General features: G+C 57.6%; 2 protein-coding genes across 2 annotated transcripts in view; one reads left to right on the top strand and one right to left on the bottom strand.

Moving 5' to 3' along the window:
- Positions 1–586, bottom strand: part of kif22 (kinesin family member 22) — a 31,299-nt gene extending 30,713 nt beyond the window's left edge. The window contains exon 1 of the mRNA XM_068028507.1: positions 492–586. The gene's annotated coding sequence lies outside the window, so the exon portion shown is untranslated. The remainder of the gene's footprint in view (positions 1–491) is intronic.
- A 458-nt stretch (positions 587–1,044) lies between these two features.
- Positions 1,045–13,672, top strand: pagr1 (PAXIP1 associated glutamate-rich protein 1). The gene is made up of 4 exons (XM_068028510.1): positions 1,045–1,197; positions 9,058–9,375; positions 10,651–10,730; positions 10,999–13,672. Exons 2-4 carry the CDS (start codon positions 9,095–9,097, stop codon positions 11,178–11,180), a joined length of 543 nt encoding a protein of 180 aa, XP_067884611.1. The 5' UTR covers positions 1,045–1,197; positions 9,058–9,094; the 3' UTR covers positions 11,181–13,672.
- Positions 13,673–14,092: the final 420 nt, after the last annotated feature.

The raw sequence follows: 14,092 nt of genomic DNA on the forward strand, positions 1-14,092 counted from the left end.
GTTAGGGGGTCAGTACTGAGGGAGTGTCACACTGTCGGAGGGTCAGTACTGAGGGAGTGTCACACTGTTAGAGGGTCAGTACTGAGGGAGTGTCACACTGTTAGAGGGTCAGTACTGAGGGAGTGTCACACTGTCAGAGGGTCAGTACTGAGGGAGTGTCACACTGTTAGGGGGTCAGTACTGAGGGAGTGTCACACTGTCGGAGGGTCAGTACTGAGGGAGTGTCACACTGTCGGAGGGTCAGTACTGAGGGAGTGTCACACTGTCAGAGGGTCAGTACTGAGGGAGTGTCACACTGTCGGCGGGTCAGTACTGAGGGAGTGTCACACTGTCAGAGGGTCAGTACTGAGGGAGTGTCACACTGTCAGAGGGTCAGTACTGAGGGAGTGTCACACTGTCAGAGGGTCAGTACTGAGGGAGTGTCGCACTGTCAGAGGGTCAGTACTGAGGGAGTGTCACACTGTCGGAGGGTCAGTTCTGAGGTAAATTACCGCCGTTTCGCTCCGGAAAATTCTCGAATCTTCTCTGTGAACCAACCGCCAATCCGCACCGGAAACAGATTCAAATTTACCGCGCGCTCACGCCCTCACTGCCTGTCAATCAATCGCCGTCCACCGGAAGGCCGATTGGATCCACCCCCTGTCAATCACCCGCCTTGCCCTGGAAGGCGTTATTGGTTCCGCCGCCTGTCAGTCATCCGCCCTCCACCGGAAGACGCTCTGGATCCGCCCCCCCTGTCAATCACCCGGACCAGCAACCGGAAGACGCAGTCGGACGCTGTTCTGATTGACAGCGGCGGCGATGAAGAGGTTTTAATTTTCGATTCGGTACATTATGGATATTTGAATTTCTGATGGACGGGGATCCTTTATTTTATTTTCAATACAACGCTTTTGCTTTTTTTTCTCGCCCGGATATCGCCCCGCCACCTGCAGGCCCCGTGACCTTTGCCCGGCCGTGTCATTGGCTCTTTCCTCTGTTGACGCCTCCCCGTCCCCTATTTCACCCCCCCCTCCCCCCCCCCCCCCCCCCCCCCCCACACCGCACTATTGGTGACGTGCTTTTCCATGACGTCGCCTCTCGGTTGTGCCCCGCCCCCTTCTCCCTTTCGGTGACGTCGCCGCCACGCACCGCGGCCGTTGGTTTTCGAACGGGGCTCGGCGTTCGGAGCGTTTCCGGTGCGAAGCCGGAAGTGGGGTTGGTGAGAGGGGTAATTGTCTTGATGGGGGGTTTTTAATTGAAATGGGGGTATTTACACCCCCCTGGACCGCCCCTCCCCCCTATGGGGGTATTTACACCCCCCTGGACCGCCCCTCCCCCCTATGGGGGTATTTACACCCCCTGTACTGCCCCTCCCCCCCTATAGGGGTATTTACACCCCCCTGTACTGCCCCACCCCCCCTATGGGGGTATTTACCCCCCCTGTACTGCCCCTCCCCCCCCTATGGGGGTATTTACACCCCCCTGTACTGCCCCTCCCCCCCTATGGGGGTATTTACACCCCCTGGACCGCCCCTCCCCCCCATGGGGGTATTTACACCCCCCCTGGACTGCCCCTCCCCCCCTATGGGGGTATTTACACCCCCTGTACTGCCCCTCCCCCCCCATGGGGGTATTTACACCCCCTGTACCGCCCCTCCCCCCCTATGGGGGTATTTACCCCCCCTGTACTGCCCCTCCCCCCCTATGGGGGTATTTACCCCCCCTGTACTGCCCCTCCCCCCCTATGGGGGTATTTACCCCCCCTGTACTGCCCCTCCCCCCCCTATAGGGGTATTTACCCCCCCTGTACTGCCCCTCCCCCCCTATGGGGGTATTTACACCCCCTGTACCGCCCCTCCCCCCCCATGGGGGTATTTACACCCCCCTTACCGCCCCTTCCCCCCCCCATGGGGGTATTTACACCCCCTGTACTGCCCCTCCCCCCCTATGGGGGTATTTACACCCCCCTGTACCGCCCCCCCCCCTATGGGGGTATTTACACCCCCTGTACTGCCCCTCCCCCCCCCTATGGGGGTATTTACACCCCCCTGTACTGCCCCTCCCCCCCCCCATGGGGGTATTTACACCCCCCCTGTACTGCCCCCCCCCATGGGGGTATTTACACCCCCCTGTACTGCCCGTTCCCCCCCCCCATGGGGGTATTTACACCCCCTGTACTGCCCCTCCCGCCCCCCCCATGGGGGTATTTACACCCCCTGTACTGCCCCTCCCGCCTATGGGGGTATTTACACCCTCCTGTACTGCCCCTCCCCCCCCATGGGGGTATTTACACCCCCTGTACTGCCCCTCCCGCCTATGGGGGTATTTACACCCTCCTGTACTGCCCCTGCCCCCCTATGGGGGTATTTACACCCCCCTTAACTGCCCCTCCCCCCACGGGGGTATTTACACCCCCTGTACTGCCCCTCCCGCCTATGGGGGTTTTTACACCCATTTACTGCCCCTCCCCCCTATGCGGGTATTTACACCCCTCGTTACTCCCCCTCCCCCCCCACCATGCGGGTATTTACACCCCCTCTACTGCCCCAATGGGGGTATTTACACCCCTTGTACTGCCCCAATGGGGGTATTTGCACCCCCCTGTACTGCCCCTCCCGCCCCTATGGGGGTATTTACACCCCCCTGTACTGCCCCTCCCGCCCCTATGGGGGTATTTACACCCCCTGTACTGCCCCTCCACCCCATGGGGGTATTTACACCCCCTGTACTGGCCCTCCCCCCCCCCCCATGGGGGTATTTACACCCCCCTGTACTGGCCCTCCCCCCATGGGGGTCTTTACACCCCACTGTACTGGCCCTCCCCCCCCCATGGGGGTATTTACACCCCCCTGTACTGCCCCCCCCATGGGGGTATTTACACCCCCCTGTACTGCCCCTCCCCCCCATGGGGGTATTTACACCCCCCTGTACTGCCCCTCCCCCCCCATGGGGGTATTTACACCCCCCTGTACTGCCCCTCCCCCCCATGGGGGTATTTACACCCCCCTGTACTGCCCCTCCCCCCCCATGGGGGTATTTACACCCCCCTGTACTGCCCTTCCCCCCCTATGGGGGTATTTACACCCCCCTGTACTGCCCACCCCCCCCCCCCCATGGGGGTATTTACACCCCCCCTGTACTGCCCCTCCCCCCCCCCCATGGGGGTATTTACACCCCCTGTACTGCCCCTCCCGCCTATGGGGGTATTTACACCCCCCTTTACTGCCCCTCCCCCCCTATGCGGGTATTTACACCCCTCGTTACTGCCCCCCCCCCACCATGGGGGTACTTACACCCCCCTGTACTGCCCCAATGGGGGTACTTACACCCCCCTGTACTGCCCCAATGGGGGTACTTACACCCCCTGTACTGTCCCTCCCCCTCTATGGGGGTATTTACACCCCCTGTACTGCCCCTCCCCCCTATGGGGGTATTTACACCCCCCTTTACTGCCCCTCACCCCCCCTATGCGGGTATTTACACCCCTCGTTACTGCCCCCCCCATGCGGGTACTTACACCCCCCTGTACTGCCCCAATGGGGGTACTTGCACCCCCCTGTACTGTCCCTCCCGCCCCTATGGGGGTATTTACACCCCCCGTACTGTCCCTCCCCCTCTATGGGTGTACATACACCCCCTGTACTGTCCCTCCCCCCCTATGGGGGTATTTACACCCCCCTGTACTGTCCCTCCCCCCCCCTTATGGGGGTATTTACCTCCCCTGTACTGCCCCTCCCCCCCTATGGGGGTATTTACACCCCCTGTACTGCCCCTGCCCCCGATGGGGGTATTTACACCTCCCTATACTGCCCCTGCCCCCTATGGGGGTATTTACACCCCCCCTGTACTGTCCCTCCCCCCCTATGGGGGTATTTACACCCCCTGTACTGCCCCTGCCCCCGATGGGGGTATTTACACCCCCTGTACTGCCCCTGCCCCCGATGGGGGTATTTACACCTCCCTATACTGCCCCTGCCCCCTATGGGGGTATTTACACCCACCTGTAATGCCCCTCCCCCTATGGGGGTATTTATTCCCCCCTGTACTGCCCCTGCCCGTTATGGGGGTATTTACACCCCCCTGTACTGTCCCTCCCCCCATGAGGGTATTTACATCCCCTGTACTGTCCCTCCCCCCCTATGGGTGTATTTACACCCCCCCTGTACTGTCCCTCCCCCCCCATGGGGGTATTTACACTCCCCCTGTACTGTCCCTTCCCCCCCCCCCTATGGGGGTATTTACACCCCCCTGTACTGTTCCTCCCCCCCTATGGGGGTATTTACACCCCCCCTACTGCCCCTCCCCCCCATGGGGGTAATTACACCCCCCCTGTACTGTCCCTCCCCCCCCACTATGGGGGTATTTACACCACCCCCCCCCCGTACCGCCCCCGCCCCTCCCCCCCATGGAGGTATTTACACCCCCTGTACTGCCTCTCCCCCCAATGGGGGTATTTACACCCCCCTGTACTGCCTCTCCCCCCTATGGGTGTATTTACACCCCCCTGTACTGCCTCTCCCCCCTATGGGTGTATTTACATCCCCCTGTACTGCCTCTCCCCCCTATGGGTGTATTTACACCCCCCTGTACTGCCCCAATGGGTGTATTTACACCCCCCTGTACTGCCTCTCCCCCCATGAGGGTATTTACATCCCCTGTACTGTCCCTCCCCCCCTATGGGTGTATTTACACCCCCCCTGTACTGTCCCTCCCCCCCCATGGGGGTATTTACACTCCCCCTGTACTGTCCCTCCCCCCCCCCCCTATGGGGGTATTTACACCCCCCTGTACTGTTCCTCCCCCCCTATGGGGGTATTTACACCCCCCCCTACTGCCCCTCCCCCCCATGGGGGTAATTACACCCCCCCTGTACTGTCCCTCCCCCCCCACTATGGGGGTATTTACACCACCCCCCCCCCCCCGTACCGCCCCCGCCCCTCCCCCCCATGGAGGTATTTACACCCCCTGTACTGCCTCTCCCCCCAATGGGGGTATTTACACCCCCCTGTACTGCCTCTCCCCCCTATGGGTGTATTTACACCCCCCTGTACTGCCTCTCCCCCCAATGGGTGTATTTACACCCCCTTGTACTGCCTCTCCCCCCAATGGGTGTATTTACACCCCCCTGTACTGCCTCTCCCCCCTATGGGTGTATTTACATCCCCCTGTACTGCCTCTCCCCCCTATGGGTGTATTTACACCCCCCTGTACTGCCTCTCCCCCCTATGGGTGTATTTACACCCCCCTGTACTGCCCCAATGGGTGTATTTACACCCCCCTGTACTGCCTCTCCCCCCTATGGGGGTATTTACACCCCCCTGTACTGCCTCTCCCCCCTATGGGTGTATTTACACCCCCTGTACTGCCTCTCCCCCCTATGGGGGTATTTACACCCCCCTGTACTGCCTCTCCCCCCTATGGGTGTATTTACACCCCCCTGTACTGCCCCAATGGGTGTATTTACACCCCCCTGTACTGCCTCCCCCCTATGGGTGTATTTACACCCCCCTGTACTGCCTCCCCCCTATGGGTGTATTTACACCCCCCTGTACTGCCTCTCCCCCCTATGGGTGTATTTACATCCCCCTGTACTGCCCCAATGGGTGTATTTACATCCCCCTGTACTGCCTCTCCCCCCTATGGGTGTATTTACACCCCCCTGTACTGCCCCTATGGGTGTATTTACACCCCCCTGTACTGCCCCAATGGGTGTATTTACATCCCCCTGTACTGCCTCTCCCCCCTATGGGTGTATTTACATCCCCCTGTACTGCCTCTCCCCCCTATGGGTGTATTTACACCCCCCTGTACTGCCCCAATGGGTGTATTTACACCCCCCTGAACTGCCTCTCCCCCCTATGGGTGTATTTACACCCCCCTGAACTGCCTCTCCCCCCTATGGGTGTATTTACACCCCCCTGTACTGCCTCTCCCCCCTATGGGTGTATTTACACCCCCCTGAACTGCCTCTCCCCCCTATGGGTGTATTTACACCCCCCTGTACTGCCTCTCCCCCCAATGGGTGTATTTACACCCCCTGTACTGCCTCTCCCCCCTATGGGTGTATTTACACCCCCCTGAACTGCCTCTCCCCCCTATGGGTGTATTTACACCCCCCTGAACTGCCTCTCCCCCCTATGGGTGTATTTACACCCCCCTGTACTGCCTCTCCCCCCTATGGGTGTATTTACACCCCCCTGAACTGCCTCTCCCCCCTATGGGTGTATTTACACCCCCCTGAACTGCCTCTCCCCCCTATGGGTGTATTTACGCCCCCTGTACTGCCTCTCCCCCCTATGGGTGTATTTACACCCCCCTGTACTGCCCCAATGGGGGTATTTACGCCCCCTGTACTGCCTCTCCCCCCTATGGGTGTATTTACACCCCCCTGTACTGCCCCTTCCCCCTATGGGTGTATTTACACCACCCTGTACTGCCCCTCTCCCCGTATGGGTGTATTTACACCCCCCTGTACTGCCACTTCCCCCTATGGGTGTATTTACCCCCCCCTGTACTGCCCCTCCCCCCCCCCTATGGGGGTATTTACCCCCCCTGTACTGCCCCTCCCCCCCCTATGGGGGTATTTACACCCCCTGTACTGCCCCTCCCCCCCTATGGGGGTATTTACCCCCCCTGTACTGCCCCTGCCCCCCTATGGGGGTATTTACACCCCTCTTAACTGCCCCTCCCCCCACGGGGGTATTTACACCCCCTGTACTGCCCCTCCCGCCTATGGGGGTTTTTACACCCCTTTACTGCCCCTCCCCCCTATGCGGGTATTTACACCCCCCTGTACTGCCCCTATGGGTGTATTTACATCCCCCTGTACTGCCTCTCCCCCCTATGGGTGTATTTACACCCCCCTGTACTGCCTCTCCCCCCTATGGGTGTATTTACACCCCCCTGTACTGCCCCTTCCCCCTATGGGTGTATTTACACCCCCCTGTACTGCCTCTCCCCCCTATGGGTGTATTTACACCCCCCTGTACTGCCCCTTCCCCCTATGGGTGTATTTACACCCCCCTGTACTGCCCCAATGGGTGTATTTACACCCCCCTGTACTGCCCCTTCCCCCTATGGGTGTATTTACACCCCCCTGTACTGCCCCAATGGGTGTATTTACACCCCCCTGTACTGCCCCAATGGGTGTATTTACACCCCCCTGTACTGCCCCTTCCCCCTATGGGTGTATCTACACCCCCCTGTACTGCCCCTTCCCCCTATGGGTGTATTTACACCCCCCTGTACTGCCCCTATGGGTGTATTTACACCCCCCTGTACTGCCCCAATGGGGGTATTTACACCCCCCTGTACTGCCCCTTCCCCCTATGGGTGTATTTACACCCCCCTGTACTGCCCCTTCCCCCTATGGGTGTATTTACACCCCCCTGTACTGCCCCTTCCCCCTATGGGTGTATTTACACCCCCCTGTACTGCCCCTTCCCCCTATGGGTGTATTTACACCCCCCTGTACTGCCCCAATGGGGGTATTTACACCCCCCTGTACTGCCCCTTCCCCCTATGGGTGTATTTACAGCCCCCTGTACTGCCCCTTCCCCCTATGGGTGTATTTACACCCCCCTGTACTGGCCCAATGGGTGTATTTACACCCCCCTGTACTGCCCCTTCCCCCTATGGGTGTATTTACACCCCCTGTACTGCCCCAATGGGGGTATTTACACCCCCCTGTACTGCCCCTTCCCCCTATGGGTGTATTTACACCCCCCTGTACTGCCCCAATGGGTGTATTTACACCCCCCTGTACTGCCTCTCCCCCCTATGGGTGTATTTACACCCCCCTGTACTGCCCCTTCCCCCTATGGGTGTATTTACACCCCCCTGTACTGCCTCTCCCCCCTATGGGTGTATTTACACCCCCCTGTACTGCCCCTTCCCCCTATGGGTGTATTTACACCCCCCTGTACTGCCCCTATGGGTGTATTTACACCCCCCTGTACTGCCTCTCCCCCCTATGGGTGTATTTACACCCCCCTGTACTGCCCCTTCCCCCTATGGGTGTATTTACACCCCCCTGTACTGCCCCAATGGGGGTATTTACACCCCCCTGTACTGCCCCTTCCCCCTATGGGTGTATTTACACCCCCCTGTACTGCCCCTTCCCCCTATGGGTGTATTTACACCCCCCTGTACTGCCCCAATGGGTGTATTTACACCCCCCTGTACTGCCCCAATGGGGGTATTTACACCCCCCTGTACTGCCCCTTCCCCCTATGGGTGTATTTACACCCCCCTGTACTGCCCCTTCCCCCTATGGGTGTATTTACACCCCCCTGTACTGCCCCAATGGGTGTATTTACACCCCCCTGTACTGCCTCTCCCCCCTATGGGTGTATTTACACCCCCCTGTACTGCCCCTTCCCCCTATGGGTGTATTTACACCCCCCTGTACTGCCTCTCCCCCCTATGGGTGTATTTACACCCCCCTGTACTGCCCCTTCCCCCTATGGGTGTATTTACACCCCCTGTACTGCCCCTATGGGTGTATTTACACCCCCCTGTACTGCCTCTCCCCCCTATGGGTGTATTTACATCCCCCTGTACTGCCCCTTCCCCCTATGGGTGTATTTACACCCCCCTGTACTGCCCCAATGGGGGTATTTACACCCCCCTGTACTGCCCCTTCCCCCTATGGGTGTATTTACACCCCCCTGTACTGCCCCAATGGGGGTATTTACACCCCCCTGTACTGCCCCTTCCCCCTATGGGTGTATTTACACCCCCCTGTACTGCCCCTTCCCCCTATGGGTGTATTTACACCCCCCTGTACTGCCCCTATGGGTGTATTTACACCCCCCTGTACTGCCCCAATGGGTGTATTTACACCCCCCTGTACTGCCTCTCCCCCCAATGGGGGTATTTACACCCCCCTGTACTGCCCCAATGGGGGTATTTACACCCCCCTGTACTGCCCCTTCCCCCTATGGGTGTATTTACACCCCCCTGTACTGCCACTATTTGCAGCCCACGTGCTACCCTGAGAGGTTTCTCTGTGTCCTCCCACTGCCTGCCCATTGTCTGATGTTGTGTGTCTGGTTCCCCCCCCCACCTCCCCAGCTCTGTTGGTGCAGTGCAGACTGTTCTCCGGTGGGCCATGCAGGCCGAGGATCCGGGGCCTGCGGTCAGCCTGGAGGAGCTGACACTGGACAGCGAGAATGCCTGGTGTGTCGACTGCAGTGACGAGGATGTGGAGAATCCGGATGGATGGAGCCCCAGCCCCCAGGAAATCCGCCACATGTACGAGATCCTGACGGAGCAGGGCACGCTGGAGCTGAGCATGCGACTCCTGCCCCGCCGTCCTCCCACCCCTGAGGCAGATCCACAGGAGGAAGAGGAGGACGAGGAGGAAGAGGCGGAAGAAGAGGAAGCAACAAAGTAAGACAGAGGTGGAACTCGGAGTGAGGCTCCGCTGTGGAGTTTGAAGAGCTACGGTCTAAATTAAAAGGCAGGAGTTTGTCAGTCACGATTGTTGGATTGTTATCTGAGCTACCAGCAAATTGGCATAGGGACAAACAGATTGGAGAGTTAAACGTGTGGCTGAAAGTGTGGGATAGGAAGCAGAGGCTTCGATTCCTGGGCCCCTGGCAGCAGGACTGATAAAAGGGAGCTGTCACATTGTTGGGGAGGCTCTGCTTCAATTGGTCTCGGTCCGGTGACCCGGCGAATCGAATAACTCGGGCATTCTGAAGAGGGAGGACTCGGGGAAAGCGTAAATTCAAAAACTTTGAGGGGGGGGGGGGGGAGCGGGGAAATGTCAAGGCTGTCGGGCAGAGTTGTGATTGGGGTGAAAGTCGGCAGAGTGGGTCAGGAAGGAGCAGAGAGTGTAACGAAAGTGACAGGGCATTAGTGACCAGGGTGATGTCAGGGAAAGACAATAGTCAAAGCTGCAGACACCATATCTGGAAGCGCAAAGCATTCACAAGAGAATAAATAAAATGATGCTCAAGTGTTAGAAGAGAGAGGCAAAAAGGAAGAGGCACTGGGATACAGACTGCAGAAAAACAGGACCTTAGCTCAGAAAACCAAGTTGTAGAATCACTTTGGGTGGAGTTCAGAAACATCAAGTGTCAGCCAACACTGGTGAGAAGCAGTTTACAGGCTCCTAATCGTAGTTATAGTGTAGGCCAGAGTATAGATCAGGAAATTAGAGGCACAAGTAACAAGGGCAATACAGTAATCATAGGGGACATTAATCCTCATATAGTTAGGGCAAACCACACTTGCTGTAATAGTGTGGAGGACGAGTTCATGCAATGCGTAAAAGATTGTTTTCCTAGATCAGTATGTCGAGGAAGCACTTGGGAACAGGCTACATCAGATCTAGTATTGTGCAAAGAGACCGGGTTAATTAATAAACTTGTAGTAAAGGGGCCTCCGGGGAAGAGTGATCATAATAGAATTTTATAATGAGCTTAAGGGCGACTTAGTTAAGTCCGGAACTCGGGTCTTAATCTAAACAAAACAAATTATGGAGCAAAGAAAACATGGCTCCCCAAGAGACAGAGACGGAAAAAATTATAACAGGGATAAGGAAATGGCAGAGACTTTAAACAAATACTTTATTTGTCTTTTGTGGTCTGATCCTGAATGTTTTTCCCAGTGACAGGAACACAGCGTCTGTGTTTCTCTCTCTCTCTCTCTCTTTTCCAGACCTCAAGTGCCGACAGAATTTGATTTCAACGATGAACCCACGCCCCAGAAGTCGTATTTTGGCTTACGGAGGCCTCCAGGTGAGAGGGGATTGCTGGGGGCTGGGTAAAATAGTGGCATGTCTGGGGTTGAGCCCACCTTGGAGGTTGGGGGAATTTGGGGACTGTGCCTGTGTCCCATATGGCTGCTGTGATTCTGGCAGTGAGATGACAGTTTCCCCCCCCCCCCCCCCCCCCCACACACCCATCGTCCCCTCTCCCTGGGCCCAGAGGGTGAAAGGTCAGTCTGCTGACCCCACACATCCCACAGCCTCCTCCCTAATGATTTTCCCGGCATCTCCTTCTTCAGGAAGCTCGAACCGGACGCAGAGGCGGGAGGCCCGCCTGGATAAGGTTCTGTCGGACATGAAGAGACACAAAAAGATTGAAGAGCAGATGATGAAAACTGGAAAAGACATCTTTGAGCTGGACGGGGAGCAAAGGGCCAGTCCGACCCGATCCCGGGGAATCTTTCAACGGCGCAAGTACTGACTGCAGGCTCCTTTCAGCTGGACTGCAGGGCCTGGGCTGAACACAGAGGGGAGTGGGAGAAGTACTGACCAGGGGTCTCAAAACACGGCAGGTAGGGGTGGGAGAGCCACTGAGCGGGGGTCTCAAAACACGGCAGGTGGGGGTGGGAGTGCCAATGAGCGGGGGTCTCAAAACACAGCAGGTGGGGGTGGGAGAGCCACTGACCAGGGGTCTCAAAACACGGCAGGTAGGGGTGGGAGAGCCACTGAGCGGGGGTCTCAAAACACGGCAGGTGGGGGTGGGAGAGCCAATGAGCGGGGGTCTCAACACACAGCCAAGGGGGGGTGAGAGCCACTGACCGGGGGTCTCAAAACACACAGTCGAGGAGCGGGAGAGCCACTGAGCGGGGGTCTCAACACACAGCCGAGGAGTGGGAGAGCCACTGACCGGGGGTCTCAAAACACAGCCGAGGAGTGGGAGAGCCACTGACCGGGGGTCTCAAAACACAGCCGAGGAGTGGGAGAGCCACTGACCGGGGGTCTCAACACACAGCCGAGGAGTGGGAGAGCCACTGACCGGGGGTCTCAAAACACACAGCCGAGGAGTGGGAGAGCCACTGACCCGGGGTCTCGACACTAGGGCAGTGGATGTGCTGACTCTCACTGGGATACACTTCCTGAAGGAGCTGACTCTCACTGGGGGACACTTCCTGAAGGTGCTGACTCTCACTGGGGGACACTTCCTGAAGGAGCTGACTCTCACTGGGGGACACTTCCTGAAGGTGCTGACTCTCACTGGGGGACACTTCCTGAAGGAGCTGACTCTCACTGGGGGACACTTCCTGAAGGTGCTGACTCTCACTGGGGGGACACTTCCTGAAGGAGCTGACTCTCACTGGGGGACACTTCCTGAAGGTGCTGACTCTCACTGGGGGGACACTTCCTGAAGGAGCTGACTCTCACTGGGGGGACACTTCCTGAAGGAGCTGACTCTCACTGGGGGACACTTCCTGAAGGAGCTGACTCTCACTGGGGGACACTTCCTGAAGGTGCTGACTCTCACTGGGGGACACTTCCTGAAGGAGCTGACTCTCACTGGGGGGACACTTCCTGAAGGAGCTGACTCTCACTGGGGGACACTTCCTGAAGGTGCTGACTCTTACTGGGGTCACTTCCTGAAGGTGCTGACTCTCACTGGGGGACACTTCCTGAAGGAGCTGACTCTCACTGGGGGACACTTCCTGAAGGAGCTGACTCTCACTGGGGGACACTTCCTGAAGGTGCTGACTCTCACTGGGGGACACTTCCTGAAGGAGCTGACTCTCACTGGGGGACACTTCCTGAAGGTGCTGACTCTCACTGGGGGACACTTCCTGAAGGAGCTGACTCTCACTGGGGGGACACTTCCTGAAGGTGCTGACTCTCACTGGGGGGACACTTCCTGAAGGAGCTGACTCTCACTGGGGGACACTTCCTGAAGGAGCTGACTCTCACTGGGGGGACACTTCCTGAAGGAGCTGACTCTCACTGGGGGACACTTCCTGAAGGAGCTGACTCTCACTGGGATACACTTCCTGAAGGAGCTGACTCTCACTGGGGGACACTTCCTGAAGGTGCTGACTCTCACTGGGATACACTTCCTGAAGGAGCTGACTCTCACTGGGGGACACTTCCTGAAGGTGCTGACTCTCACTGGGGGGACACTTCCTGAAGGAGCTGACTCTCACTGGGGGGACACTTCCTGAAGGAGCTGACTCTCACTGGGGGACACTTCCTGAAGGTGCTGACTCTCACTGGGGGACACTTCCTGAAGGTGCTGACTCTCACTGGGATACACTTCCTGAAGGAGCTGACTCTCACTGGGGGACACTTCCTGAAGGAGCTGACTCTCACTGGGGGACACTTCCTGAAGGTGCTGACTCTCACTGGGATACACTTCCTGAAGGAGCTGACTCTCACTGGGGGGACACTTCCTGAAGGAGCTGACTCTCACTGGGGGACATTTCCTGAAGGTGCTGACTCTCACTGGGGGACACTTCCTGAAGGAGCTGACTCTCACTGGGGGACACTTCCTGAAGGTGCTGACTCTCACTGGGGGACACTTCCTGAAGGTGCTGACTCTCACTGGGGGGACACTTCCTGAAGGAGCTGACTCTCACTGGGGGACACTTCCTGAAGGAGCTGACTCTCACTGGGGGGACACTTCCTGAAGGAGCTGACTCTCACTGGGGGACACTTCCTGAAGGTGCTGACTCTCACTGGGATACACTTCCTGAAGGAGCTGACTCTCACTGGGGGACACTTCCTGAAGGAGCTGACTCTCACTGGGGGACACTTCCTGAAGGGGGGTGAAAAGAAAAGGTTGCAAAAAGGATGTGGGATCTTGGGAATGGGGGATGTGTAATGGATGTCCACTGTCAGTCCTTTGAAGATTCCGCTGTGCACTACCCCCTGCATATCGGTGTTCTGTACTTTCCTCACCTTTTCATGTGCAAATTAAAGTTTCATATTTTCTGTTTTGTGTTCGACAGAAGGTTTCATAAATGATTATATCGGCAGTTCCCAGGACTGTAAATCTCCACCCCGTTCCCCCCCCCACCCCCAAGACCCAAAATACATAGAACATAGAACAGTACAGCACAGTACAGGCCCTTCGGCCCACGTTGTTGTGCCGACCCTTTAACCTACTCTAAGATCAAACGAACTACATACCCTTCATTCTACTATCATCCATGTACCTATCCAAGAGTTGCTTAAATGTCCCTAATGTATCTGCTTCTACTACCACCACTGGCAGTGCATTCCACGCACCCACCACTCTCTGTGTAAAGAACCTACCTGACATCTCCCCAAAACCTTCCTCCAATCACCTTAAAATTATGCCCCCTGGTGATAGCCCTTTCCGCCCTGGGAAAAAGTCTCTGGCTATCCACT

The sequence above is a fragment of the Heterodontus francisci genome, unplaced genomic scaffold (genome assembly GCF_036365525.1).
Source record: "Heterodontus francisci isolate sHetFra1 unplaced genomic scaffold, sHetFra1.hap1 HAP1_SCAFFOLD_1030, whole genome shotgun sequence".
Classification (NCBI taxonomy): Eukaryota; Metazoa; Chordata; class Chondrichthyes; order Heterodontiformes; family Heterodontidae; genus Heterodontus; species Heterodontus francisci.